Source organism: Vidua chalybeata, chromosome 4, assembly GCF_026979565.1.
Source record: "Vidua chalybeata isolate OUT-0048 chromosome 4, bVidCha1 merged haplotype, whole genome shotgun sequence".
Lineage (NCBI taxonomy): Eukaryota > Metazoa > Chordata > Aves > Passeriformes > Viduidae > Vidua > Vidua chalybeata.
Window position 1 is genome coordinate 71,927,074 of NC_071533.1, and position 26,748 is coordinate 71,953,821.

Sequence of the window (26,748 nt, forward strand, 5' to 3'; positions counted from 1 at the left end):
AACCACAAACCCGTCATCCAAGCTGAGAACACCGGGGCCAGCGGTCCCAGACTCCGTGGTCGGCACAGCCCGAGCTGCAGCCGACCCGCGGAGGATTCGCGCTCCAAAAAAAAAAATGTTTGGCTCCTGTTTTTGGCTTCCCCTCTCCCGCAGGCAGGTGTGAGCCCAGCCCAGCCTCCCCTCGTGAGACACCCCACGGTGCGGGAAGCACTGGAGGCTGCTCCCCTTTCCCCGCGGATCAGATAAGTCCTTGTGGGAATTTTGGCAGCGGAGCTCCGAAGATGAGCTTGGCTCCGCTCCAAACAGTTGGAAGCACCTCCGAGGCAGGATTTGTCTGATAAGGGATCTCGGCTTCCTCCTTCCCTCTGCCCAGCACGTCCGTGGCTTTGCTGATCCCGTCACGCTCTTGCCCCCACAGGGTCAGCACCAAGACGTGCTGGCGGAGCCGCCCGTGACCCCAAATCCGCGCGTGGCTGACGAACCCCCGCAAGTCTGGATGGAGGCTGGAGAGCACGTTTAGGATCATGGGATGGTTTGGGTTGGGAAGGACTTTAAATCCCATCCAGTCCCACCCGTGTCACGGGCAGGGACATCCTCCCACTATCCCAGGGTGCTCCAACCTGGCTTTAGACACTTCCAGGGATCCAGGGGCAGCCACAGCTTCTCTGGGAATTCCATCCCAGACCCTCCCCCACACTTAACACACCAATTCCTTCCAGTATATAATTAGGAAATTATCCCCAGGGAAACGAGATATGGATTTATCCCATAAAGGTACAAAGGATGGGGATAAGCTCATTTGGTCTGCTGGAGGTCTCAGGAGGACTTTGTCACGCATCACTGAGGTTTTCTCACCTTGAGGTGAGCCGAGGTTTGAGGAGGCTGAAATGACCTTCCCAAGGCAACGGCAGCAGAGCAAATCCACAGCCAGGGGAAGAGCCCTGTTTTTCTGTGTTTGTAAGGAACTGGAGGACCAAAACCCCCAGAAACCAAAGATCTGAGTGATGAATTCAGGATCTGATCAACAAATCCCGCCTGCAATGGATGATCCAGAGGATCCACCCGTGCACCACTCCATAGATTCTCCTGGATATTCTTGCCTGAAATGTAGGACAAATAGTGATTTATGCCTTTTGAAGATTTTACCACCTAACTTTCTGATTTGGGCTGGAGATTTGGGATGCCTCTGGAAGAGAAGCTCTGAGAGAATCCAGCCGAAAGATCCCTAAAAGCTTTTAACGTATGGTAGAAACATTTTCCTTCTCGTGCGAGAAAGGGACGCTGGGATATTAATCACGGATTCCTGCAGCATCAATTACTGGGGTTGCAATGGTCAGGATCAAAATGAAGCAAAACTTGCCAGTCAAAACACTGAAAAACCTAAAATTCCTCCTGTCTCTCGTCCTTCACGATGATCCGGAGCTACTCCAAGCTGACACCGGCGATTCCTCCAGGCTGTAATTCAGCAGCTCGCTCTGCAGCAAGGCCTCATTGCTTTGGAAAAACAGAAATTTATTAGGAAGGCTCCCAGCCATCCATTCTTTGCAACATCCAAGCGGAGAGCAGATTCTGCAGGGAAAGGTCTGAAATTTTTCTCTCTCCTGTGGGAAGCCAAGCTGGGACGTAGGAAAACTCAGGGTTTGTGAGCTTCAGGTCAGTGGGTCACAGGGATTTGCTTTGTGGGGGGATTTTTCTCCAGCTGCTACCATGGAATGACTCTGGCTATGGAATGACTGTCCTGGAGAAGCTCTGCTGGGCACAGAAGTTCATGAAGAGGTGGACAGTGGGATCCAAGAGGGTCCAACCCCCATTTACCATCCAGTGTGGGGCAGCTGGCCCTGCCCATGGAATCAGATGATTTTGAGGTCCCTTCCAACCCAAACCAGGCCGTGATTCCATGATTTCACGATTCCATGAACACAAGGCACCCAAACTCAAGAGCCGAGGCTCCCCGTGCTGGTGCAGCCTGCTGGAAAAGCCAGCGTGCTTGAGGTTGGACTTGGAGAACTCTTTGCACGCAGTAAACACGAGGAATTAGGGCAGGATGGGAGCTAGCAGGTTGTAAATCCCGGCTCTGGTTTGCTCCCTGCTCATCACCCCTCACAAACGACCCCTTTCATTGCCGCTAAAACCATTCGCCCAGTTGTCAGCAGCAGCAGGCGACTCGTGTGCAGAATTCCTGAAAAACCAGCAACAAAAACACGTCGACAGCAAGAGGCCTTTGGAAATCTGCATTTCTGGGGAAGTTTCCACCCCGTAAACACCACGGGAGTTCGATCAGGCCCGGAATTCTTCTGCTTTCTGTTCTGACTTAGTTCTTGCGCCTGTGCCAGTTGACACAAGCGAGGGAGCGCGGGACGAGGGACGGGGACATGGGGTGCAATCCCGGAGCCACTTTGCTGCCCTGGACCGGAGAAAATCCCTCCAGGAACCGCGCTCTTGCTCAATGCACCCACAGCGTGCCCCGACACCTTCCTGGAAAGGTGCTAAAACCTCTTTTGTTCTTCACTGTCACACGGACCTTACGAGAAACCGAAGCCGGGAGCATTTCTAAACCCGAGGCGAGCACTTAAACCCCGAGCCGAGACGAGCATTTCGACCCCTGCCACCTCGGAACGTGCTCGGGTCACTCCTGAGGGATAAATCCGCGGCAGCCCCGGGGCTGGCTCGGGGCTGGGGATCCCCCGCGGGCGCCAGGCGGGAGCTGCCACAAAGCCGCCCAGATGTCAGCTCTGCCTCGGCCACCCTTCCAAGGGAGGATCCGCGGCGTGGCCGGCGGCCAGGTGGGGGAACAAAAGGCGCCCGCTGGGTTTTTCCTGCCGTCACTCAACCCCGGCTTAGCGGCCGCGGCGCGTTCGCCTCCTCGGCTCTCCGCTGACGGATGCTCCGCGCCCGGCCTCGCCGCACGCGGCGGGTCTCGCCTTCCCGGGGGCTGCCTGTTCTCACCTCCGCGCTCCCGCGAGGCGGCCCAGGCCAAATTGTAATGCTCCTTAAATTTGCCGGATGAGAGCGCGCTAACAGGCGGATCTTTCGAAACTCTCCATTCTTCTCGTAATTTATTGATGAAAGGATTCCTCGTGGGTTAGGCAATATCCCCGCGGATGAAAGCCTGGCTTAGGTTCTCTCCTTTCTTCCCCTCGGTAACGTACACCTCCTCTCGGAGGGGCCCTGATGAAAAATTCCCTGCCGGCCTGGCTGTGCTGCCAGCGGTGCTGCTGATGGATCGTGTTCCTCTCTACCTGCTCAGATTAATCAGGTTACAGCTCCAGCCTGCCAACAAAGCCTGGCCTCACACCTCAGTCCAGGCCCGAAATCCACATCTGAGTCGGGCGAGGGCTGGCCCAGCTTGAAACCCAGCCTAGGAGTCAGGAGAGGCCTCTGCCATCACTTCAGGTGAAAAGAATCCTTCATTTGCTCCACGTCCTGCTTGTAAATCCTGTTTAAACCTCCAACTGCGAGGCGCGGAGCAGAGTGCCAGCCGGGGTGGTGGGAATTGAGATGGAGGAAGCTCTGCTGCTCTAAAACCCATCAACCTTGTGAGCTGCCAGGCTGTAAAACCAGCACAAAGCTTCCTCTCCCTCTCAGGCAGGGCTGCCTGGAAGTTTAATTTGTGTTTTTAATGATCTGAGACACTCCTGAGTGAAAGCTGGGAGAGAAACACTCCTAAACACGTCACAAATGCAGCGCCTGACCAGGCAAAGTTTATCACTGGGAGCAACTCTCATCTCACCAGAGGACAAGGCCCATAGATCTCCTCGGTGTTTAAACCCAGCTTAGTGGTCCTGAGGATTTTACTGCAGGGGAGTAAATCCTGGCTGTGAACTTGTCTGATGGAGCACTTCCATCGCCCCGTGACCAACCAGACAGCTCCGGTTGTGACCGAGTGTCACAAACCCTCCTCGAAAGGTGGTTTAAAACATGGGGAACAGGTTGACACAGAAAAATGGATCTGGGGGTTTTAAACCGAGGAGCTGAGGGCACCGTTCTGCCACAGACACACAGACACAGACTGGGGTACGGATCTCGGGGCTGGAATCGCTGGGGGCTGCTTATTTGTAAATTTGATTCAAACCAAGGATGCCCCAGCCCTGGGGCCAACAGCAGGAGGACGTGGAGCTGCTGGAGAGAGCCCAGAGGAGAACCCGGAGCTGCTCCAGGGCTGGAGCCAGGCTGGGAGAGCTGGGAATGCTCCCCTGGAGAAGGGAAAAATCCAGGGAATGCTCAGAGCCCCTGAAGGGGCTCCAGGAGAGCTGGAGAGGGACTGGGGACAAGGGACAGAGGGACAGGAGCCAGGGAATGGCGACCACTGGGAAAGGGGAGATTGGGCTGGGATCTTGGCAAGGAATTCCTGGCTGGGAGGGTGGGGAGGGGCTGGGCTGGAATTCCCAGAGCAGCTGTGGCTGCCCTGGATCCCTGGCAGTGCCCAAGGCCAGGTTGGATCCACCTGGGACAGTGGGAGGTGTCCCTGCCATGGGGTGGCACTGGATGGGCTTTAGGGTCCCTTCCATCCCAAAGTTTTTGGGATTCTGTTCAATGCTGATGCTGGGCTGGACCACGGGAAGGACACGACCGACCTTCCACAGATCCCAGCTCTGCTTCATCCCCTCGTTTTGCTCCAACCAGAACCGATTGTTCAGCTTCTCCTTCCTGACTTAACCTTCACCAGACGACCAAATTCTGGTGAAATGAGGTAAGGGTTTCACCTGTGGGAACCACAGGCAACTTCTGCAGCCAAATTCCTCAGCAGAGCAGCTCCAGCAGCGTAATTGCGTTGTCACTCATCATCAATGTCACGGAGATTATTCAGCAATTAACACCAACTCCCGAGAATTGCAGCCCTGAGACAAAACGAGGGCGTCTGGAAAGGCAGAGATTTTTAACTCATTGCTTTTCCAAAAAAAAATCAGAGGCCACGAGGCTCAGGCTACAGTAATGAGACTCAAGCTCAAAAACTGAAATAGGTTGTAATAATAATTAAAAAAAAAATAATAGTAATGACATTAATAATCATAAAAATAACTGCAATCATAAAAAAATAAAGAACCAGTAAGTAAGAAACACTCCATGCTTTGGATTTTCTCTGAAAGAAAACCAGGAACTTCTTAAGGAATTTTCTTGAGCAATTCTGGTGGGTTTGGAGCAGGGTTGAGACTCGCAGTTCTCTGCTCACAGGTTAAAATGTTTCTTCCCATGTTTAGATTTATCACGAAATTCAAATGTACTGGTTAACAAAACTGGCTTGCTTGTGGTATTTCCCTATCAATTTATGTGGCTGTGGAGTTTTTTGGGGGCTTATTTTTTTCAAATCTGAAATCAAGGGATGAACTCGAATAAAGCCTCAAATCCCACGAGGTAGGACACGCCCTCCAACAGCTCTACAAAAATCAAGGGCAAAACTTGCCCAATATCATCCAGCCCTGGAGCTTCCCAACTCCCAAAATTATCGGTGGAAATTCCCTTCCTTCCCTCTCCGCTGGGAGAACTCTTGGAAACGAGCTTGAAGGAGGTTCCTCCATCGTTTCTTCTGCTCCTCGGCTCTGCCGCGGGACCTGGGGTGGTCGTGGCTCTCCCGACTTCTCCACCCCAAACCCAGCGTTGTCGTTTGCTGCGAATTGCAGCTGGATTTCCATTCTCCTGGAATGCCCAGAAGTAACGGATTAACACCGGCCAGGATTCCCTGCAGGAGCAGAGATTCTCCGAAAAGCTCCAGCGATGAAAGGAATGCGCGCGGAGCGACGGGGAGAAGGGAGGAACGACATCAAAAAAAAAAAAAAAAAAGAAAAAAAAAAGAAAAAAAGGGCTGTAACATCTGGCTTAGTTTAGCCCAAAGCTACAACCAAACCACAGTCGCCTCGGCTCCACCGGCACCGCGCTCGGGAAAAATCCCACAGCTCTGGGATGACAGCTGGGAGTCGGAGCGGCAGCGAGGAAATATCGCTTGATGAGGTGTCAAGGAAAACCGTCCTGGCTGAAGCAGAATTGATGGCACGGGGCTTGGATCCCCCGGGAACGGCATTCCACGGCGCAAGCGGATGGTTCTGGTCAAGGTGAACGTGTTCGACCCCCGCAGAGACGTGGTCAAGCTCTGAGGTGTTGGCTGAGAACCTCCGAGAGTCCCAAAAGTCCGAGGCCAGGAGGTTCCTCTGAAAATTCCCGTTCTTTGTCTCAGCACTCCTTTTTTAACCATTTTTTCCCCAGCAATTCCATGGGAAAAACTCACAGGAAGCAGCTCCAACTGCCGACATGTCGCAGAATCATGGAATGGGATGGGTTTGAAGGGACCTGGAAGATCACATTGACCCACCTCATCCCATGGGCAGGGACACCTCCCACTGTCCCAGGTGGATCCAAGCCCCAATGTCCAGCCTGGCCTTGGTCACTCCCAGGAATCCAGGGGCAGCCACAGCAAATTTGGGAATTCTGCTCCAGGGCCTCCCCACCCTCACAGCCAGGAATTCCCTCAATCTAAATCTCCACCCTTTCACCTTAAAGCCATTCCTGCTTCTCCTTGGAAAAGTTCTTCTCCAGCCTTGTTGGAGAAGAATTCTCCCTTCACACCACAGAAGATCTCCCTGAAGCCTCCTCTCCTCCAGGCTAAGGACCCATGCCTTGGAAAACACTTCCCTGACTCAGGGCATGGAAGCCAGAGGAAAACAAGGCCACTGAGGACACCAAAATCATGAGAGTGACACAAAGCCACTTCAATTCACTCACTTTTAAGGCAAAACTCACAGCTTTAAAAGCTAAAAGAGCTGGGGTTTAACTTAGTTCCAGCCTAATTTAAGGTGTCATAAAGACAAATTTAGGCTTCAGGACCAATTTTGGCAGAAGGAAACTGCTCCTGAGGTCATCTCTCTCGAGATGCTGTTCACACCTTGAAAGGCGACAGGGAAACATCGTTTAATATTGACAAATTAGATGATGTCACTACGAAAACGGCCAGAGTGGCCCAAACATGTTGATAGAGGCTCCAGCCCAGGCAGGATGAACGTGGCATTACAGGGAAATTTGGGAAGCACAGGGGAGCTCCTCATTGCCCCAGCCACAGGCGAGGAGAGCCGGAGCGGAGCTGGAGGATGGCGGGGTGGGAGACGCTATCTCCAAAACAAACCCTCCAGCCCACCCCGCGTCTCTCCCGTGTTTTCAACGCGGCGTTCCCAAGGGTGTTGGTTCCCCTGGAAGGCAGCCTGGTGGTGCTGCCCTTTCCTTGGAAAAACACCACGCTCCTGGGATTGCTGGGATTCTTCCCAAGCCAAGAGGGTGGCAGTAGTGGCGTGACATCTTGTGTGAGGGGAGCGTGGGGTGGTGCTGGGAGGGATCTGGGAGCCCCAGCCACCTCCCAGATCCTGCTGGTGGCATCTCCAGCTGCCCCAGTCCTGCTCCAAAGCTCAGCTCCCAGGGGTTACAGAATCAGGGAATCGCTGAATGGTTTGGGAAGGAAGGGATCTTAAAAATTATTTGTTTCCTTCATTCCCACCCCATCCACGGGCAGGGACACCTCCCACTGTCCCAGGTGGCTCCAACCTGGCCTTGGGCACTGCCAGGGATCCAGGGGCAGCCACAGCAAATCTGGGAATTCCAGCCCAGCCCCTCCCCACCCTCCCAGCCAGCAATTCCTTCAAAAGATCCCAGCCCAATCTCCCCTTTCCCACTGGGAGCCATTCCCTGCCTCCTGTCCCTCTGTCCCTTGTCCCCAGTCCTTCTCCAGCTCTCCTGGAGCCCCTCCAGGCCCTGCAAGGGGCTCTGAGCTCTGCCTGGAGCCTTCCCTTCTCCAGGGGAACATTCCCAGCTCTCCCAGCCTGGCTCCAGAGCAGAGGGGCTCCAGAACCCTGGAATATCAGACTGGAAGCTCTTGCACCACATTCCTGCCCTCCACCAGGGCTGCACCTGCAGCATCGCTGGAATTTGGGAGAATTCCAGGGATCCAGGGGCAGCCACAGCTTCTCTGGGCACCCTGTGCCAGGGCCTGCCCACCCTTCCAGCCAGGAATTCCTTCCCAAGGGTCATTTGGGGCTCGGAGTTCCACAGAAGCCTCTCCAGAGGCAGCAGCACTCCCGTGGGATGGACTCATGTCCGTGAAATCCGAATGCCATCACACACAGAGTAATTTCCAGCCTTTTTGATGGAAGACAGATTTAAGCTCCCGTGCCAGAGCCAGGCTGCTGCATCCAATCCTTCCCCACCCCCCGAAAAGCTGATTTCATCAAGAGATCCGATTGCAACCCTATCGTTTACCCAAAAAAAAAAAAAACCCAAAAAAAACGGGGGGGAAAAAAAATCCCTTCAGCGTAATCTACTTAAAAACCCAAATCTCATTTGTAGGTTATTAGAGCTGCTCCCGCCTGTGACATCCGGGCACGGAGCTCCCAGGAATTCTGAGGAGTCAGGGCTGGTTTTACTGGAGTGTTTGGCCACGTTTCTGAAGGGCTCCTCAGCTGCCGTGGCAGCCGCAAACAGCTTCCCGAAAAGACAGTGGAAAATCTGGGAATAAAAACCCAAATAAAAGCGACGGCCCTAACGAGCTCTGTGCCGGTTTTGGGGCCGATCACTCAGCTCGTTGTCAGCTCCAGCTCCAGCCTCCATCCATCCGTGTGTTTTCCATTTATCCCAGGCTGACAGGAGCAATAATCCCGGCTCTGCTGCTCCGTGCAAACCACCCAGCACACTCCAGGGGTTGCTGGCCATCGGCAGCCAAAACGACCCTTTCCCATCCCAAATTTTCAAGGGTGTTCTAGAAGAGGAGTTTCCAGTCCCACAGGAGTTCATGAGGAGAAGTTTCACTCATTAAAAGGAAAAAAACCACCTTTCCCCCCCCCCCCGCCCCGATTACTGCCTGGCTTTCTCTCAAAATCCACAAATATCCGCAGTTTTCATGGAGGACAGGAGGAAACTGAGGCACGGGAGCTGCGGCCAAGCGTGGAGCATCATTCCCGCCAGCTCCATCCCAATCCCGGGAGCCTGGATCCCATTAGTGGCTTTGGCAGGGTCCTCTGCTCCAGGGACTGGAACACGGGGACTTTCCTGCTCCACGGTTCACATTCCAGCCCGGCGGCGCTGCCGCGGCCGGGGTCAGGGATTTGGGAACGCCTGAGGGATGGGAGCAATGGGATATCGGGAGAGGAGCAGCCTCTGCTTTCCAGAATTAATCATCAGGGAGCACCGGTGATGAATTTTTTAGGATTCTGGACCTGCACACCAGGTGGAAGCTCATCCCGAGACACTTCCTTGGGACGAGAAGGAAAAGCTTGGCCAAGCAGCAGGGCTGGAATGTTTTCCCAAACTTTTTCAACCCCAAGCCAAGACAAATCTTCAAAACGACCCTCAGGAGCAGATGGATCCCACCCCTGGAGCAACCTGGGATAGTGGGAGGTGACCTTGCCCATCATGGCAGGGGCTTGGAATGGGAAGAGCTTGAAGGTCCCTTCCAACCCAACCCATTCCATGGTTCTGTGACAATCTGGGCAGGTGGAACCTTCTCATTTAAAAAAAAAAAAAAAAAGTAAAATACAATCTAATTATTTAAAAATTACATTTTCAGGACCATGATGGCCCCAAACCAAAAGCTGATGTTTTTGGGGTTGATTTTTGGGACCTTCCAACCCAAAGGCAACTCCAGAGCAAAGAAAAGGCCCAGAAGCTTCTCAAAGTGATCGGTGAAAATACTGGGAAAAAAACATTTCCCAGTGGGAAAAAAAAAAAGGTGGGAAAGGAGTCCCAGAGGTTGGGGAGTGTCTGGAGAAGGTCCTGAGGAACCTGGTCTGTCTGGGTCTTGAGTCCTGCTCAGGAGAGAGGTCCAAGGGCCCTTTGTGGCCAATGCTCTTCATGGGCACCTTCTGGAATATTTATTTTTCCCAAAGAAATCGGAGTTACTTCACATATCGCACCCTGAATCTTGGATCTGTTTCCTGCCTGCTTCTCAAGGAACTCCAGGGATTGCAAATGGGATGGAACGAGGCAGGGATGAGTAAGGAAAGGAGAGATCTGGGGGAAGGATGTGATAAAAAAGACAAAAAAAGGGCAAATATGAACAGAGAGAGATGAGTCTGCTTGCTCAAAGGTATTGGAATCTGCCTGGAATTGGGAAAATATCCCGGCATTCCCAACTAGAGTAGAAGTTAAATGCAGCTCTACAAAAACCACCAAGAATTTAATTCATGTCAAGGGCCAGATTCTGCCCAAAACTTCAAAAAAAGCTGTCATTGGCTCCATTTGGAAATTCCCACCTGGATTTTCCATTCCAGGTCCCCATCTTTAAGCCAAGATCAAGGTCCACCGTTGTTGGTGCTCACTGCCACCACATCCAGCCTTCCCCAGGATGTGGAGCCGGGAAAACCTTCCTGGATAAATTCCTGAGGGAATTCCTGACAGAACCTGCATTCCACGCGTTCCACAGAAAGCAGCACAAATGGAACCCCGCTCCTGCCTGGAACTGCCCTGCTGGGATCCCTCCTGCCCCTTCCCAGGCTGGAGGAGGTCTCAGGTTCTCATTAAAGGAGAATTAAAAGGTTTATTTAAGGCAAAGCCACCCCAAATGATTTAAACTCAGCAGACAGATCCCTCAGGGAATCCAAAGGAGCTTCCCAGCCCTGGATCCAAACGGTTTCCACTCGTGGCACGTTGTGCCAACACTTGGCTCCCGTCCTTCAGGCCGATCAGCAATCCCAGATCTGCAATTCCAGGCTCAATTCCTTGCCCAAAATCCCTGCCCTGCTCCAGTCAGACCTGGAGCGTGAATCCCATCACCCTGAGCTCTGGCAGGGATGGGAGGGAACGCCCAAATTCCATGGGGCAGGAGAAACCCCAGCAGAAATCCCTCTGCTCTTCACCTGAAGTGTCAAGCAACAAAACCCCTGCAGGAATTTCCTTCCCTTTCTCGTCCACATCTCACCTGGGGATGAGATCTGCAACTTCAGAGCGAGCAATAATTGACATTATTCCCCAAATCCTGCAATGGCTGGATTGGCTCCGCAGCTTCAAAATGCAGGGAAAGATTCCCTGACTGAACTGTCCCATTCCCAAATCCCAGCCTGGACTGGGATTTGAGGTGCCCAATGTGAAAAATGAAGCAAATCCAACTTGTCAACTTAACTGGAGTCAAACGAGTGCAGAACGTGAGGGAGGATTTCCTTGGAGCAAAGCTCTGGGGGCTGGAAGGCAGCAAATCCCACAGGAGAAATGAGGGAATTCAACCAAACCCTTCCCAGTTCACATTCTCACCACTCATTTCTTTCCCATTTCACTTCCCTGGGCAAGGAGGCAATTCAGCCTCGGGAGATACAGAGCTGGTGCTTGAGCAAACCAGGAAAAAAAATCCATTAATCATGGAACCATGGCATGGGTTGGGCTGGAGGGACCTTCAAGATCATCCTGATCCCACACGCAGGGACACCTCCAACTATCCCAGGTGGATCCAAGCCCAATGTCCAGCCTGGCCTTGGGCACTGCCAGGGATCCAGGGGCAGCCACAGCAAATCTGGGAATTCCAGCCCAGCCCCTCCCCACCCTCCCAGTCAGCAATTCCTTCAAAAGATCCCAGCCCAATCTCCCCTTTCCCAGTGGGAGCCATTCCCTGGCTCCTGTCCCTCTGTCCCTTGTCCCCAGTCCCTCTCCAGCTCTCCTGGAGCCCCTTCGGGGACTCTGAGGATTCCCTGGAGTTTTCCCTTCTCCAGGGGAACATTCCCAGCTCTCCCAGTGGGAAATGCTGATGGGGAGCAGCAGCAAATGAGGGAGTAAATTACAGCACTGCACGGACTCTGCTTCCTCCAGTCTCCCCTTCTCCCATTATATCCTGATTTTCTGGGCTATTTTTTACTCCTGGCCCTGCCTAACGAGCTGCTGACTGGCTTGGCCACCTCCAAGCCGTGACAGATGGCTCCACACGCTGCTGTTAATGTGCTGGAAAACACCCCTGGATGGATCCAGCCCTGCCCGACCCCAGCACGGAGCTCCGGGGAGCCTTCCCAGAGTGGGTTTCATTTCACTGCCTTGTGCCTTTCCCCACTATTTATATCCTAAGCGTGATCAGATGAGAGCAGGAATATAAAAAATATTCTTTCCACAGCCCATGACATCACCTTTTCCTCTTGGAAAAGTCGGTAACTCCATACGTTTTTATGCACGCAGCCCCACACGGGCTCTGCTCTCTCCTTACAGCAGCAGAACATTCCCGTCCATGAAAATTAAAGGATAATCTATAGGAAAAATGTGCTACCGGAGAGAAATTTGTGCTGGAGGCTTCTCTGCTTTCTATTAAGGGCCCTTTGGAAGGAGTTTCGAGTGGCTGAAAGGCAGAGGGATAATTAAATGGCCTAAATTATGGCTTTAAACAGACAGAGGGCAGGGTTAGATGGGATTTTGGGAAGGAATTCCTCCCTCTGAGGGTGCCCAAGGTCCTGGCAGAGAGGTTGTGAACTCCTCACCCCTGCAAGTGTCCGAGGCCAGGCTGGATGGGGCTTGGAGCAACCTGGGATAGCAGGAGGTGTCCCTGCCCATGGCAGGGGGCGGGATGGAATTTATGGTCCTTTCCATCCCAAACCAGTTTGGGATTCTGAGTTCCACAGGGACCAAACAGGAGCAGAATTTCCCCCAAGGTGGGGACGGAGCTCATCCCGTGAACCTGCTGCCACAGCCAGCCAGAGGGACGAGGTCTGACAGCAGCTTTGGACCCCAGTCACTCCAAACACGAATTCCCACCTCCATCGGGGCAGGAGGGAAAGGAGCGTGAACTCGGGGTGACCTCCAAGAAATCCCTGAACCTAAAAATATGACAGACACACTGTTTCCACCGCGAGCTGCTATATAAAACCACCCCGGCTGAAAACTCCTCTGGAGCTAACCTCAAACACGAGGCGAATTCCAGCCCCGCTGTTTTCCTCTGGCATCCCGGAATGTTGGTCTCCAGGACAGAACTGGCTGTTCAAGCGAGCCCCCGGCTCCTGCAGAAGTGATTGTTTTCAAACACTTTGGAAAAGCGATCCCGCACAGGGGCTGCATTCCAGGCAGGATTCCCTCCCCCCTCCAGGTTTTAGGCATTAAGAGGAGCAGAGCAAGAACAGACTTTGTCCACTCGGCTTCCAAGTCGCCGCAAATTAAAGGGAGAAAAGACATTCTTTGGTTTCGTTAAAGCACGGAGGATCACAGAGTCATTTAGGTTGGGAAAGATATTCAAGATCATGGAATGGTTTGGGTTGGAAGGGACTGAAAAGATGATCCAGTGTCACCCCTGCCATGGGCAGGGACACCTCCCGCTGTCCTAGGTGGATCCAAGCCCCAGTGTCCAACCTGGATCACTCCCAGAGATCCAGGGGCAGCCACAGCAAATCTGGGAATTCCAGCCCAGCCTCTCCTCATCCTCCCAGCCAGGAATTCCTTCAAAAGATCCCACCCAAACCTCTCCTCTTTTCCTTTAGAACACTTCCCTCATGTCCTGCCCCTGTGGGAAGCCTCTCCCTGTTTCCCTTCAATCCCCACTGGGCACTGAAGGGCTGCAGGGAGCTCTCCCTGGAGCCTCCCCCTCTCCAGGCCGGACACCCCAACTGGGACCAGTCCAGCTGTGGATCCCCGAGCTGCTGGATCCCCCAGAGTCCGACAACAGCTCAAGCTGAGAACAAACCGAGGCGTTTGCAGCAGGGTTTCTGTTGCCTGCGTGGCTTGGAGCCGTGACTCATTTGCGGGGACTATTTCTGGTCACGGGCACAACCCCGGCAGGGCTCGGAGCTCTCAGGTTCGCTTGATCTGCGCAACAAAAGATCCCAATCTCCCGTGGCTGTCAGTGCCCATCCCCGCCTCGTTTCCCCATCAGCAGCCCTCATGTCAGCAGCCAAATTAAGGGATTACAGCCGGGAACATTTAACGAGATTAGATCGGGGGAGTGTTTGCGCTTCCACCGAGGCTGCGAACAGGAGGATGGGGAGATGCCAACAGCCTCGGTCACACCTACAGCTCCTGCCCTGTCTGTCTGTCTGTCTGTCTGACACCACGCGAGACAAAAGGCAGACTTTGTTTCATGGTGTTCAGCACATCAGGCTCCAGCCCGTGCTGAAAACACACACAAGGGCTTTAAATAAAATTCACGGATCTGCGGCAACCGGAATTTCCAACGCCAGGAACTCCCAGCCCCACCCCAGCCCAGCACGCAGCACTTTATGGGATCACAGAAGACTTTGAGCTGGAAAAGACCACGGGCAGGGACCCTTCCACTCGACCAGGCTGGATTCGTGGGAAGATCCCAAATAAAAACCCCAAACGAAAATCACAGGGATGAAAGCGCTGCTCACAAGAGCTCTCACCCCAAAACACACAAACCCCGATTAAGCACCACAAACAAAATCTCTGTCTGGCCAAACCAAGCCCAAATTTTGACCAATTAATCAGAAAAGACACGAACGGAGCCAGGGAGCTGAATTATCCTATTTAGGGAAGTCAGGGTTTGCTCAAGCAAGAGGAAGGCTCGGGGTGACTCACAGGACCCAACCGCTGCCATCGCCGCGGATTATCCAAAAAACACGAGCTGGGTCAAGGAAGTTGGGCCATTTAACACCAATTATTCCAGTATTTATATTTTTTTTTTATGGGCCAGTTAACACCAACTATTCCAGTATTTATTTGTTTTTTGTAAGTCAGAGCTGGTGCACAGCTCTCAGCGCTGCGGATGAATTCTCACAGCAGCATTTTCAAACTTCAGCCAAAACAACTCCAATGTCTCCTCAAAACCTTCCTCCCTCGGATACGGATGGGAATCGGGGAATAAACATCAGGATCTCCCTATCATTCCTGCACCAAATCCATGCCAGGTGCTGCTTTTCCCAGGGGCTCCAAACTGCAGCATTTTTGGGACTCGTTTGGCTTCAAAGCAAGAAAATTCTCAAAGCAGTGGAAAGTTCATCCCAGTGCTCTGCAAAGAGTTGGAGCCACAACAGCTCTGGAGAAGGGAAAGACCGGGAGTTTCTTCTCTCTAGGATGGGATTAATGAGGGAATTGTGGAATTATGGAATCATGGAATCGTTTGGGCTGGAAGAGACCTTAAAATCACCTCATGCCCACCCCATCCATGGGCAGGGACACCTCCCACTGTCCCAGGTGGATCCAAGCCCCAGTGTCCAACCTGGCCTTGGGCACTGCCAGGGATCCAGGGGCAGCCACAGCAAATCTGGGAATTCCAGCCCAGGCACTCGGCTGATCCCACCATGGAGCTGCTCAGGATTTGTAGAAAAACAGGGGATAATGAGGGTACTTGTGCCAATACTTACTCCAAATCAAACTCAGGATTTCTAATCTTGTTTTTAAAAAAAAATCTTTCTAATTTTGTTAAATCCGTGAAGCTTTGGTGAATTTGTTCCATTTCCAGGATGAAGCGTTGTGTTTATCAAAGGACAGGATACAAAGTCAACCTGAAGGACAGAAGCTCAGTCCAGGACATCCCTGGCTGGTTCATTTCGGGTGTGAAGAAACACAGAATCATGGAATTACTGAGGCTGGAAAAGTCCTCTCAGATCACTGACACTCAGCTCTGCCAAGGCCACCACTGCCCCATGTCCCCACATCCACAGAGCTTCAAATTCCCTCCAGGGGTGGGGACTCCACCTCTGCGCCAGTGCTGGAAAACCCATTCCGTTACGAAATTCTCCCTAAAATCCAACCAGAATGGGACATTCAGGTCCCTGGCACATCCTGAGGCCGTGTCCTCTTGTCCTGTCCCACAGGGAGCAGACCCTGAGCCCCACCTGCCCATTTCCCCTCCGCCGCCACAGGAACTTCTGGAGCCCATATTCCCAAACCCCAACTCCCCGAAAACGGCAGAAGCGCATTTAAAGCTGGGAAGTGAAGCTGGCTCGGCTCTCCTGGACTGGAACAAAGCCCCCCTGAGCTCCTTCCCCTGGGAGCGGCGCTGTGACCGCACAGCTCCGCTCCGTCAGGACAGACAGATGTGGACACACATCCGATTACCCACCCGTCACTCACAGCCAGCGGCCCCGCTCCTCCAGCCAAGGGGGCTGGTGCCATTTCAGGCCCCGAAAAGCATCCACCAGCTGCTGCTCCGGCGGGACACAAATCCCCTGGAAGCCCGTGTCCCATCTACTCATCCTTCGCGGACAGCTGGGACGCCTCCGGGCCGCTCCGACGGCAGCACTGACACTCCTGGGCAACCACGGGATCATCTGGGCTGGAAGAGCCCTCCAAGATCGAGTCCAACTCCTCCCCAGCACAGCCCAGGCCACCATGGATCGTGTCCCCAGGTGCCACATCTGCAGGGCTTTGAAATCCCCCCCCCAAGGGATGGGGACTTCGCCCTTGGGAGTTTTGTTCCAATGCTTGACAACCCTTTCTCCTATAGGAGTCCTACAGGAAATCTGTGCTTAAACCCTGGAATGGATTTAGAGCCAGAGCACAGAACTTCCAACTCTCACCAGATCGACCTCGAAACTCTCCTAGCAGACCCAGCCTAAAAATAACCCATTTATGCATTTAACGGCAGCTAATCCAAGCCCACACGCCCTGGAATCGGCAGAACCTCCAGGAATGGAAATGACCATTTTTATCCCGGGATGGCGGGGAGCTAATTAATTGAAAAACCATCCTGTGATTCCGTGAATCCAACGGGAAGGTTGGAATCGATCCCGGCGCGATGTTCCTGGCTATACAGTGCCACCTTGCTGTCAACCCATCAATGAAATGACATCTGGGAAGGGTGGGATGCGCAGCACCTTCACCTCGAGTGACCCAGGAATTCTGGGCTGGAATACAACATTAAAATCACCTTAATCCCAATTCTGAACCTATTCCAAGTGGTCTGCTCTCCGATGGGACTCTCGCATCGTCATTCCCATGGTTTCTCTCCACCCCTTGAGGCACGAAGAGCTTGATCTCCCTCTCCTCCCCTGCCCTTCCTCACTGACCTTATCTCATCGATTTCCCTCCTAATCCACGTGTCCAGCGCTCCGCAAACGCCGCTCAGTGTTTGTACTCCTCAAATCCAAGGGGAAAAAAATCAATGGGAGACTCCAAGAACAGATTGCTCTGGGATTGCGTGTCTGGGAGGGAATTAATCCCTCATTCCTGAGGGACACGGGGGCCCAAGGCCTCGCAGTCGAAGTCACCTTGATGGGGAAGAGCCCCAGCGGTCCCGTCCCTCATCCCATGGAGTTATCCCAGGAAGTTGACTCCTTGGCTGGCAGAACACCCCAAGCTTTTCCAGGAGCTAAAGTTTCCCTGCTCTGAAATGATCCAGCTGCCCTCGAGAGGTCACAAGGAGAAAGAAGAATGACAGAGATGCACTGGGATAAAGTTTCCCCACGGCTTCAAAGGCACGAGAGCTCCGCACAACTTCCCCGACCACCCACCAGGATCCGGCTGGGGGATCCCATTCCAGGGAAACCCGGCAGCAACAGGAGCTCCCGGCGGGCGGGGAACCTCACACGGCACCAGGTGAAGGTTGGATGAATGAAAGGCAGCTCCATAAAAGCTCCTTTATGGACAGCTCCTCCTCATCCCCCAGGAGCGGCAGCTCCCGGATCCCCCGGGGCGGGTTTGGTTTCCCAGCTGGGGGTGTGGAGGTGAAGGGCACCCACCTCTGGTCCCCTCTGCTCCCGTCAGTCCCGCCCCAATCCGCGGGATAGAGGGAATGCGGGCCCTGCAACTCCCGCCGGTGTCTGTTTTCCCAGCTGGATGAGAGACTGCAGTCACGGGGAAGGAATCTCGGGAAGGAGATCCCGGCTCCCACAGCACGGCCCCGCTCCAGGGCGGGTGCGCCAGGGGCAGCCAGAGGGTGTTCAGGAGGAGCCAGAGGCTGCAGCTGAGTCTTGGAGGAATAAAACCCAATGGAAACACGTTCCTGGCCCACTGCAAGGTCCCTTGGGATGAGGTTCTCCATGGAGTCCCTGGGAGTGGCTCTTTGTTTTGCCATAAAATTCCACCAGAGCAGGCTGGAGTCACTCCTCACCCCTGGAAGCGTCCAAGGCCAGGCTGGAGCGCCCTGGGATGGTGGAAGGTGTCCCTACCCATGGCAGGGAATGAGAGGATCCTTGGGGTCCCTTCCAACCCAAACCATTCCCTGATTCCGTGATTAATGTGGGAAAGGTCTCTCCCACCTCACCACCCCCCCGCCCCGACACCCGCGCCCGCCCCGTGCCCTGCCCCCACGGCATCCCGAGGAATTCAACACCCAGCCACGAGGTCCCAAACCCCGCTCCTCGCTCCTCATTTCCTCCCTTTATTCCCTTTGCCTGGAAGGCTCCCGGTGACAGAGGATTTGATTGTTTGTTTGCTTTTATTGTTCCAGAGGGCCGAGTGTCGACAGGCTCCGCAATTCCCAGCGCCCAGAAACCCCGGCAGCGCTCCCCGCCGCCCTGAAGTGCTAACAGGACATGTTTGCACTCCGGGTTTTTTTTTTTTTTTTTGTTTGGAGGCTCCAGGGAGCATCCAGGCACTTTTAAGTCCTCCCCATGCCACTGCATCCCTCCTGGATGGAGAGTGATGGCCCCGGCGCCTGAGCAGCCGAAGGGGAGAGGGATCCGTGTGATTTTAATGGGATTGAACCACAAAAGCAACACTAAGACCAGTTTAAACCCGCCAAGGCAGGAAAAATCAGAGTTAAGGCTCCAAATCTGCTCTGAGCTCCTGCTTTTGTGTTTCCTGCCCTCTTCCCATCCCTTTTCCGCAGAGCACAGCGAGAGGCGGCTTGGATTTCCAGCCCAAACTTTGGAGGATCCTTCCCTCTGTGAGTCAGGCAGTTAACACTGATTTAAAAACAAATAAACCACTCCATGCGCCCTTCTCCAACACTGTTGGGATTTGGGCACTGGAAAAAAAAAAAAAAAAAAAAAAAGAAAAAAAAAAGAAAAAACAGTGCCCTGAGCCTGACAAAGAAGAAACAGAGTGGTTTGGCCAAGGCTCTGGAATGTTCTTCCTGGAGCGCCGGGCTGGCCGCAGCCCGAGGGATCCCTGCCGGCTCCCCGGGCAGTGCCTGCCCAACAACCCATGGCTGAGCACGTGGATCCACGCTGGGGGCAGGAAAAATGGATTTACAGCTCATCTCTGATGGGCCTCCGACATGGAGCAGCGTTCCCAATGGGAATTCCGGGAAGGGTGAGCAGCCCCAGAGGTGTGGGACACCCGGAAGAGCGGGGCTGTGGGTCGGAGCTCAGCCTGAACTTCAGGAGGTCCCAAAAGAGTTCCCTAATATCTCTTGCTGCTTCTTAGATGTCTCCCAGCTGCCCTGGGAGAGGTTTTGACCCAGATCCAGTTGGTTTTCCAGGGAAAACGCCTCATTTTGGTGTCACTGCCTGGGGGTCACAGGTGAACACCGAGGCACAAGGATCAGGTGGTATTGGGAGCAGGAAATACAGCCAAGAAAGGGCCCCTCATTGAACACCTGCATGTTTGGGCTCGATAATTTTGGTCTCCCTCCATCTTCTTTCTGTTTCTTCACCTCTCCCAAGTGTTTTTAGGGAGCCATGGGGTGGAAGAGGGATGGATGGAGACAGTACTTTAACAGGGAACGGTCCCTTCTCCCAAGTGGCAAAGCAACAGGAAAAGAGGAAACGGCCTCAAGTTGTGCCACAGGAGGTTCAGGTTGGGTATTGGGGAAGATTTCTTCCTGGAAAGGCTTGTCCAGCCCTTTAACTCAATAAATCTGCAGCATCACAGATTTTCAAAGGTAAATTAATTCCAATTATGGACTGAGAACACGAATCCAGGCATTTCTGGAGAGAGAAATCCAGTGTTGAGGTGGTGTCTTTGTGCTAACGAAATGATTGACTTCGCCCTGCCGATGACCTTGGAGAGGACACTCAGCCACCCCTGAGGTCCACCAGGAATTAACTGCAGCTTTGGCTTCCCCAGGCAAGCTGGCATTTAGAAAACCCAGGATAATTTGGGTTTCTGGAAGTAGAGAGGTGGGACAGAGGATGGAGGCGATAATATTAATATTAAGAAGAATAACAGCAACGACTTCTGGGAAGCTGATGTGGTTATGGATGCCTAGAGAAGCCTCCATCACACTCAGGGGTGTTAGGAAACAAAATATCCTTTAATTAGCAGTAATTAGCTCAGCTGGAAGTCAGGCACCTGCCCTTGCTGCTCTCCATTATCTCCTCAGACTCTTCAGGGCTTCGTGTTTGCACAAGAAGCAGAAAAACGGGCACCTTTCGATGGCCTGTGGGCACCACCTTAATGAAGGTGATTAATCCCGCTGGATAAACCATCCAGGAGATATCAGTCGGTGTGAGGAACTTGGAGAGGAGCCACTGAAGTAATTAAGAGCCTGGAGATAGGATCTGAACAGCAAAATCCTGGATTTAAGGGTGATGATCCAAGCAGCTCCAACCTCTCCTTGCTGGGAAATGAGGAATTAGGGCTGACACTGGAACCTGTGTCTTCACACCTCTGTTTCCTGAGTGCTCCAGGTGTCTGCCAGGAAAGATTAACGGAGTTCTGGAATTCAGCATTTCCCTTGGCACGTTTGGGAGCTGCGGGCAGGGATGCAGAGCTGGAAAAGGGCTTTGGATCACCGGGTCGGACAGGACGACGTGGCAGAGGCCACAGAAAAAGTGGTGGAAGAATTCAAGGGTTGTTAAGCAAGGACAGGACCCACAGGAGTGAGGGATGCAGGAGAACAGGGAGAATGGGAGAGGTTGATGGTTGGTTGATGATCTTGGAGGTGCTTCCCAACCTGAGTGATTCTGTGCTGATTATAAAGTAAAAAAGATGGAAAATGCAAATGTTGTCTTTCCGTGGTGAAAAACCTCCCCTGCAAAGAGCCCTAAACACTGAAGGTGAGCAGAAACCCAAAAGTACAACCTGGCTTCTCAAAATCCTGGAACGGGCTGGGTTGGAGACCATGGAGATCATCCAGTTCCAACCCTCTGGGATGGGCAGGGACACCTCCCAGTGCCTCGGGGGGATCCAAGCCCCAGTGTCCAGCCTGGCCTGGGACACTCCCACAGCTTCCCTGGACAAAACCCAGCGCTCAGACCCCTCTTCGGCCGGAGCAGAGCGAGAGAATTCCAAGAACAGGAGTTCAGAGTTCAGCTCAGAACTCGAGCTCTGAGGCTGAGGCCGGGCAAGGCAGTGGGGGAGGGGGGCTGGAGCCAAGGGAACAATTTGGAGATGAAAAACAGCGCCTGAAACGAGCCGAAAACCCCTCGTGAGTCACCTTTTCATCCCTGCCCTCCCGCATCCAGTGACTAACGTGGCAACAAAGCCGTGGGAGCTGCTCTCCCAGCAGAAACCCCGGAGACACAAGCAGGGACATGCGGCAGGAGACACCTCGGCGGGAGAGTTCGGTTAATTGATCATCCCCTCCGTGTGGTTCTCAGCTCCTGCTCCATCTCCCAGCAAACCCAGCTGGGAAGGATCAGCCAAACCAGTTTGCTGAGCAGGATGGCTCTGGGCTCACCCAAAGTCTTGTTTTCGCTCTGCTCCCCAGACATCTCCTGACCTCGCAGGGCTGGGGAGCCACACTGAGCTGTAAGGTACAGACACGGGTTAAAAAAAAACCACCCAGAGCTCCCTGCCTGGTGGGAATGAACCTTCAGGGCATCCTGGACGCTGCCATGGAGTGATTGGAGGGACTGGCTCCACCTTCCCACCACCAAAATGGTGACAGAGCCGAGAGGTGGCCAGGGCCACCAGTGTCACACCCAGGGGACCTTCATCCCAAATTCCCAAGGGCTTTCCCTCAGCCACCACCTGGGGATGGAAGCCCTGGAGCACATGGAAGCAGCAGGAGACAAGGATACATCTCATGGGAGGTCCTGAGATCCACCAAAATTGAGTCCAACAGCTGGGACACCCCAAAATCCCACCCTGGGCACCCCTGAGAGCATCGTCCCAACGCTCCCGGAGCTCCGGCAGCCTCGGGAATGCGCCCATTCCCTGGGGAGCTGTTCCAGTGCCTGACACAAGGACACAATTCCAGGCCTCCCAGTGCCCTCAGAGCAGCCAACAACCCAGCCAGAGGGAGTTCCCAACACCTGATTTATCAGCTGATATCTGATAAGAAGCCAGGCTGGAAGCCCACCATTCCAGCACAACTGGAGCTCCCGGAGTGACCTCACACTGGCTGCTCCCTCCAAGGGAGCAGGTGGTTCCTTGAAACCAGGCACGGAGCCCAGGAATCCAGGCTTCTGGAATGTGAGGCTCGGGGATGAGCTCACGCAGCAGCTTTGCTCCTCTATTTGGTTCTTATTTTTAGATAAAAAGGTGTCGGGCTGGAGAAAATGGGAACATCTGGTGACTGCACAGGAGAGAGAGGAAACCTGGGAGAAGTTAGGGATATCCCTGGAAGCGTCCCAGGCCAGGTTGGACACTGGGGCTTGGAGCACCCTGGGATAGTGGGAGGTGTCCCTGTCATGGCAGGGGTGGAATGGGATGGGATTTAAGGTCTCTTCCCTCCCAAACCATTCCGTGACTCCATCACAGAGCAGGGATGGAATGGAATTGTGCTCCCGAGGGGATCATTCTTTCATTAAGTGTCTCTATCAGGGCTAATAAGAGAAAAATGAACACATTGGAGGGAGACTTCCCATTCCCAGCTGGCCGGGGTCCAACAGGATCCCACAATAACCACAGCTGGATCCCAACACAGGGAAAACACACAAACAAAGCACTTCCCATGGGAAAAGCAGAGTCATGGAATGGGTTATGTTGGATGGGACCTTAAAGGGACACCTCTCACTATCCCAGGGTGCTCCAAATCCCAATGTCCAGCCTGGCCTTGGGCACTGCCAGGGATCCAGGGGCAGCCACAGCAAATCTGGGAATTCCAGCCCAGCCCCTCCTCACCCTCCCAGCCAGGAATTCCTTGCCAAGATCCCACCTAAGCCTGACCTTGCCTGTCTTAACCCCACTGATGGGGTTTGAGGAGCTGATGCTGAAGCTCAAACCCACCAAGTCTGCATAAAGCAAAGCAGAACAATGCTGGGGGAGAAGAGTGGGACCTCCCTGTCCCCACCCCTTGGACATCCAGGTGTCTCAGTCCAGGTGGGTTCCCACCTGCCTTGGTCCAAACTTCCCTCAGAGCTCAGGCTGGCACCTGCAGAGGAAGCTCAGCACTCGGGATTTACAACTCACTGGACAGGAGGAGAGGCTGGGAGGAGGGAGCTCTCATCACATTCCCTCCCTGGAGCCCAGAGAGGAATTCCTCAAGTGCTGGAGACAGATTTTCCTTGGAAGGCGGCCACGAGCGCTGATCTGGCTTCTAGGAGAGATCGGCGCGGCCGGGGACTGCAGGGACCTCAGAGACCAGCACAAAACCCTCCTCTTGCACCAACGTCCTCACAACAAACCCATGAAAACCAAAAATTAAAACACTTAGCAGGGGATGATTCCACACGTGGGCTTGAGAATGACCTGAGAGCACCTGGAGATCTCCAGTGGTGTTTGGGCATTCAGGGGTGTTTGGTGAAGATCCAGAGGAGCTGATTATTTCGAATTTCAGCAAGGTTATTCATGGGACTAAATTTTTTTTTTTTTTTTTCCAGATTTCTAAAATACAGCACTGAGTGTGTAAGAGTAACATTTAAACTGGAAGGGGGGAAAAGCAAATATTCCTTCCTTGTAAAACCTTAAATATTTGAGTCTCACTCCTGCAGAAGGACTTGAGATGGGAGCTGGTTTCCTTTATGACTTCATTAAGTGTATTTATGGATTTAGAAATGTCCCAGAATAGGAAATCAAGCCCCATTTTACATTTCTGCCTGCTCCAAACAGTGATTTTGATTCTCTGGGCTCAACTCTTCCTCTTTTCCAGTCAGGGATGGAATTGCTCCTGATTTCCTTGGGCACGAGGGGAAAACCAGGATTGTGATGTCCAAAACTTGAGTCTGCTGCTCTGAACAAGGACAAGCTCTGATGCCTTTAAACAGTGACAACTTTTGAGGGTTTATTTCCCATTACAAGGATCTGCACCAAGGCACAAACCAAGTCACCACATTTTCCTATCACTTCATATTTTATAAATTTCGGTCATTCCCTTAATCATCCCCTATTACAGTGAAAATTTTCTGGGATTTACAAATGTTCTGCAACAGCTCCTACTGAAATACATTGGGAAGGGAAATCTCTTTAATTTCCCTACTTTGGTGAATTCTTGCCCAGTCAGTTTTCCTCCCTGGGTCATTCAATTTAAATCAACATTGTGGTGACATTCCACAGAATCGTGGAATGGTTTGAGTTGGAAGGGACCTTAAATCTCATCTCATTTCAGCTCCAGCCATGGACAGGGACATCTTACACTATCCCAGCCTCTATGTCCAACCTGGCCTCGGACACCTCCAGGGACCCAGCTGCTCTGGGAGACCTTGGGCTCCATCCCAGTCCCTCCCCACCCTCACAGAGAGGAATTCCTTCCCAATATCCCACTTAATCTACTCTGCTTCAGTTTAATTTCATGGCTTAAAAGAGAAAGAATGCCAAGTCCAACAGGAAAAAATTAAAGACAACTTGAAGAACAATCAAAGCGCTCCATCCATGACCTTCCCACCTCTCCCTGCTCCCAGCTGGAGCTGCAGGCCAACAAGAAGTGCTGGGAGCGTTGGAGGCCTGGTGGCCACAGAGCAGGCACCAGAGCCTTGCTTGGATGGGCTCTGGTGACACATTCCAACACGCCACCAGATCAGGTCATCGACAGGAGCAGGGAGGGGGAACTGCCTCATCTTTTATCATTTTTTACTGGGTAAGTCAGGGATGGGTCAGCTCTTCTCCACTTTCTCTACAACACCTTGATTTTCCCCTCAACAGTCATCATCCACTACCCAGGAGATCCAGGACTGCCCATCCTCACCTGGCAGCTGCATCTCCCCTTTCTCCTTGCATATTCACAGAATCCTGGAAAGGTTTGGGTGGGAAGGGATCTCAAAGCCCATCCAGTCCCACCCCCTGCCATGGGCAGGGGCACCTCCCACTGTCCCAAGGTCCTCCAATCCTTGTCCAACCTGGCCTTGAGATTCAGAGGTGCTGCTGCTTTTAAATGCAAGAAAAAAACTTGGGAGCACCTCTTGGAACAAAGATGAAACCCCCATGTCCAAGGATACCCATTGGACAGAGGAGGAAGGACTGAGGAGGCTCCTGCTCCTCCTCCTCACCCAAGCTGGGTCCCTTTGGCTGCGTTTTGCGCTCGCGAACCACACGAATGTTTCACTGGCTCGGCCTCACCGAGCCATTTTCAGGCGTTTCACTCTTCCAAGAGCCCCAGGTTCCCTCTCCAAAACCCCCTCATTCCCGGCCTGGTGCTTGGAAGAGGCCCAGGGCCTCCACATTTCCTCACAGCCAGGAGGCCGCGGGCGCGTCGAGCGCCGCAGTCAATAAAGCGCCAAGGAGCTAATGAAGATAAAAGTGTCAACACAGCCTGGTGATAACGCACACCTCTCCCATGGAGCTGCTGGGACCGTTTTGCAAACAGATTTGGCAGTTCCTGGCGGGCCCGGGCCCGAAAAGCGGCGTCCTGATGTTATTAAAGTTAACAGAAGTGTCATGGGATGACAGATGGCTCCCCGCACATCAATTGGATTCTGAGGAGTTCTCAAACCCTGGCGGGTTGAAAGCAGCTCCAGCACGAATCAGAGGCAGGGGCAAGATCATCGATACAAGGGATTATGCAGATTTAAGAAATACCCTCGGCACCCGAAAGTTTTCAGAATGCAAACTACGTCAACCCCGCGAACAAGAGGCACTGCATCATGATGGCAGCAGGGACAAAGCCAGGGGGGTTTAACAGACAAAAAAAGATTGTTTTAATAGGAGAGAAGCATCAGTCATTGAGTCTTACTTCATTCAGACTTTCTCTCCAACCCATCCATCTTCAGTGCCAAGAGATGACAGGACCACCTCACTTTTCCCCCCGGCCTAGTGTATCAATAATGCCCATTTCTCCCCAAACAAATGACTCCCCAGAATGGCTCTTTTCCCAAAATTGGCTGCCAAGCCCCACAAAGGCCTCAGTACCTGCTATGGTCAACTTGGCTCCAACGGGGCCCCCTCCAGAGGTGGCCACTGATGGGTGGAGCCTTCCCCAACCATCTTCCCCAAGAGCCACTTTGTCATTCCTGGCCGGGGAGCATCTGTGGAAGAGGGGACCGGGGCGGGGGGGGGGGGTGGCCGAGCCGCAGAGGGACACAGAGAGGGACACAGCGAGGGACACAAACGGGCACGGACGCAGGGGAATGCAAATTCCTCCGCCCTCGCAAACGCCTCCGTGGGCATTCTCTGGGAACAAAGGTCCCCGAGGCGGGCGGGCTCTGCATCACTGCTCTCTCTGTTCCCAGCACCTGCTCGGCACCGGCCGCGGAGTCGCCGCGGTCCCTCCGCGCCGCGGCCGCAGAAGCCAAGGGCAGCACAATGGCCCCGTTGGCCAGGGTCAGGCCTGGCTTTCTTCCTCGCCCCCTTCCACCAGCCCTTTTCACCTCCACCATCTCCAGGAGCGCTCGGTAAGGAGGTGGCTTCGAGCGACGAGAGGAGGAGGAGGGGGGAAATATAGGTCTCTGGCGTAAATCACTGACGCCGTTTCCCCTCCTCTCCCTTCCCTTAAGACCTGATGGTCTTCAGTCACACATCTTAAAAGCAAAACAAAAAACAAAAACACAAAGACTTACTTGTCTCAAGTCGATGAAGGCCAACTGCAGCGTGTCCCCTTGGAACCCAGGCACTGGGCCGGATCTGGCAAACTCTGTGGGAAAGAAAAGAGGATAAAAAGCGCCTTTAACTAACCATGGACAGGGAGATTGGCAGACGGATGACAGGGAAGACAAGAGA

General features: G+C 53.3%; 1 protein-coding gene across 2 annotated transcripts in view; it reads right to left on the minus strand.

Moving 5' to 3' along the window:
• Positions 1–26,748, minus strand: part of EXOC6B (exocyst complex component 6B) — a 332,472-nt gene that overhangs the window by 59,307 nt on the left and 246,417 nt on the right. For both annotated transcript variants that reach the window (XM_053941959.1, XM_053941958.1), the window contains one exon: positions 26,589–26,662. In XM_053941959.1, the coding sequence (XP_053797934.1) occupies positions 26,589–26,662 (74 nt within the window). The remainder of the gene's footprint in view (positions 1–26,588; positions 26,663–26,748) is intronic.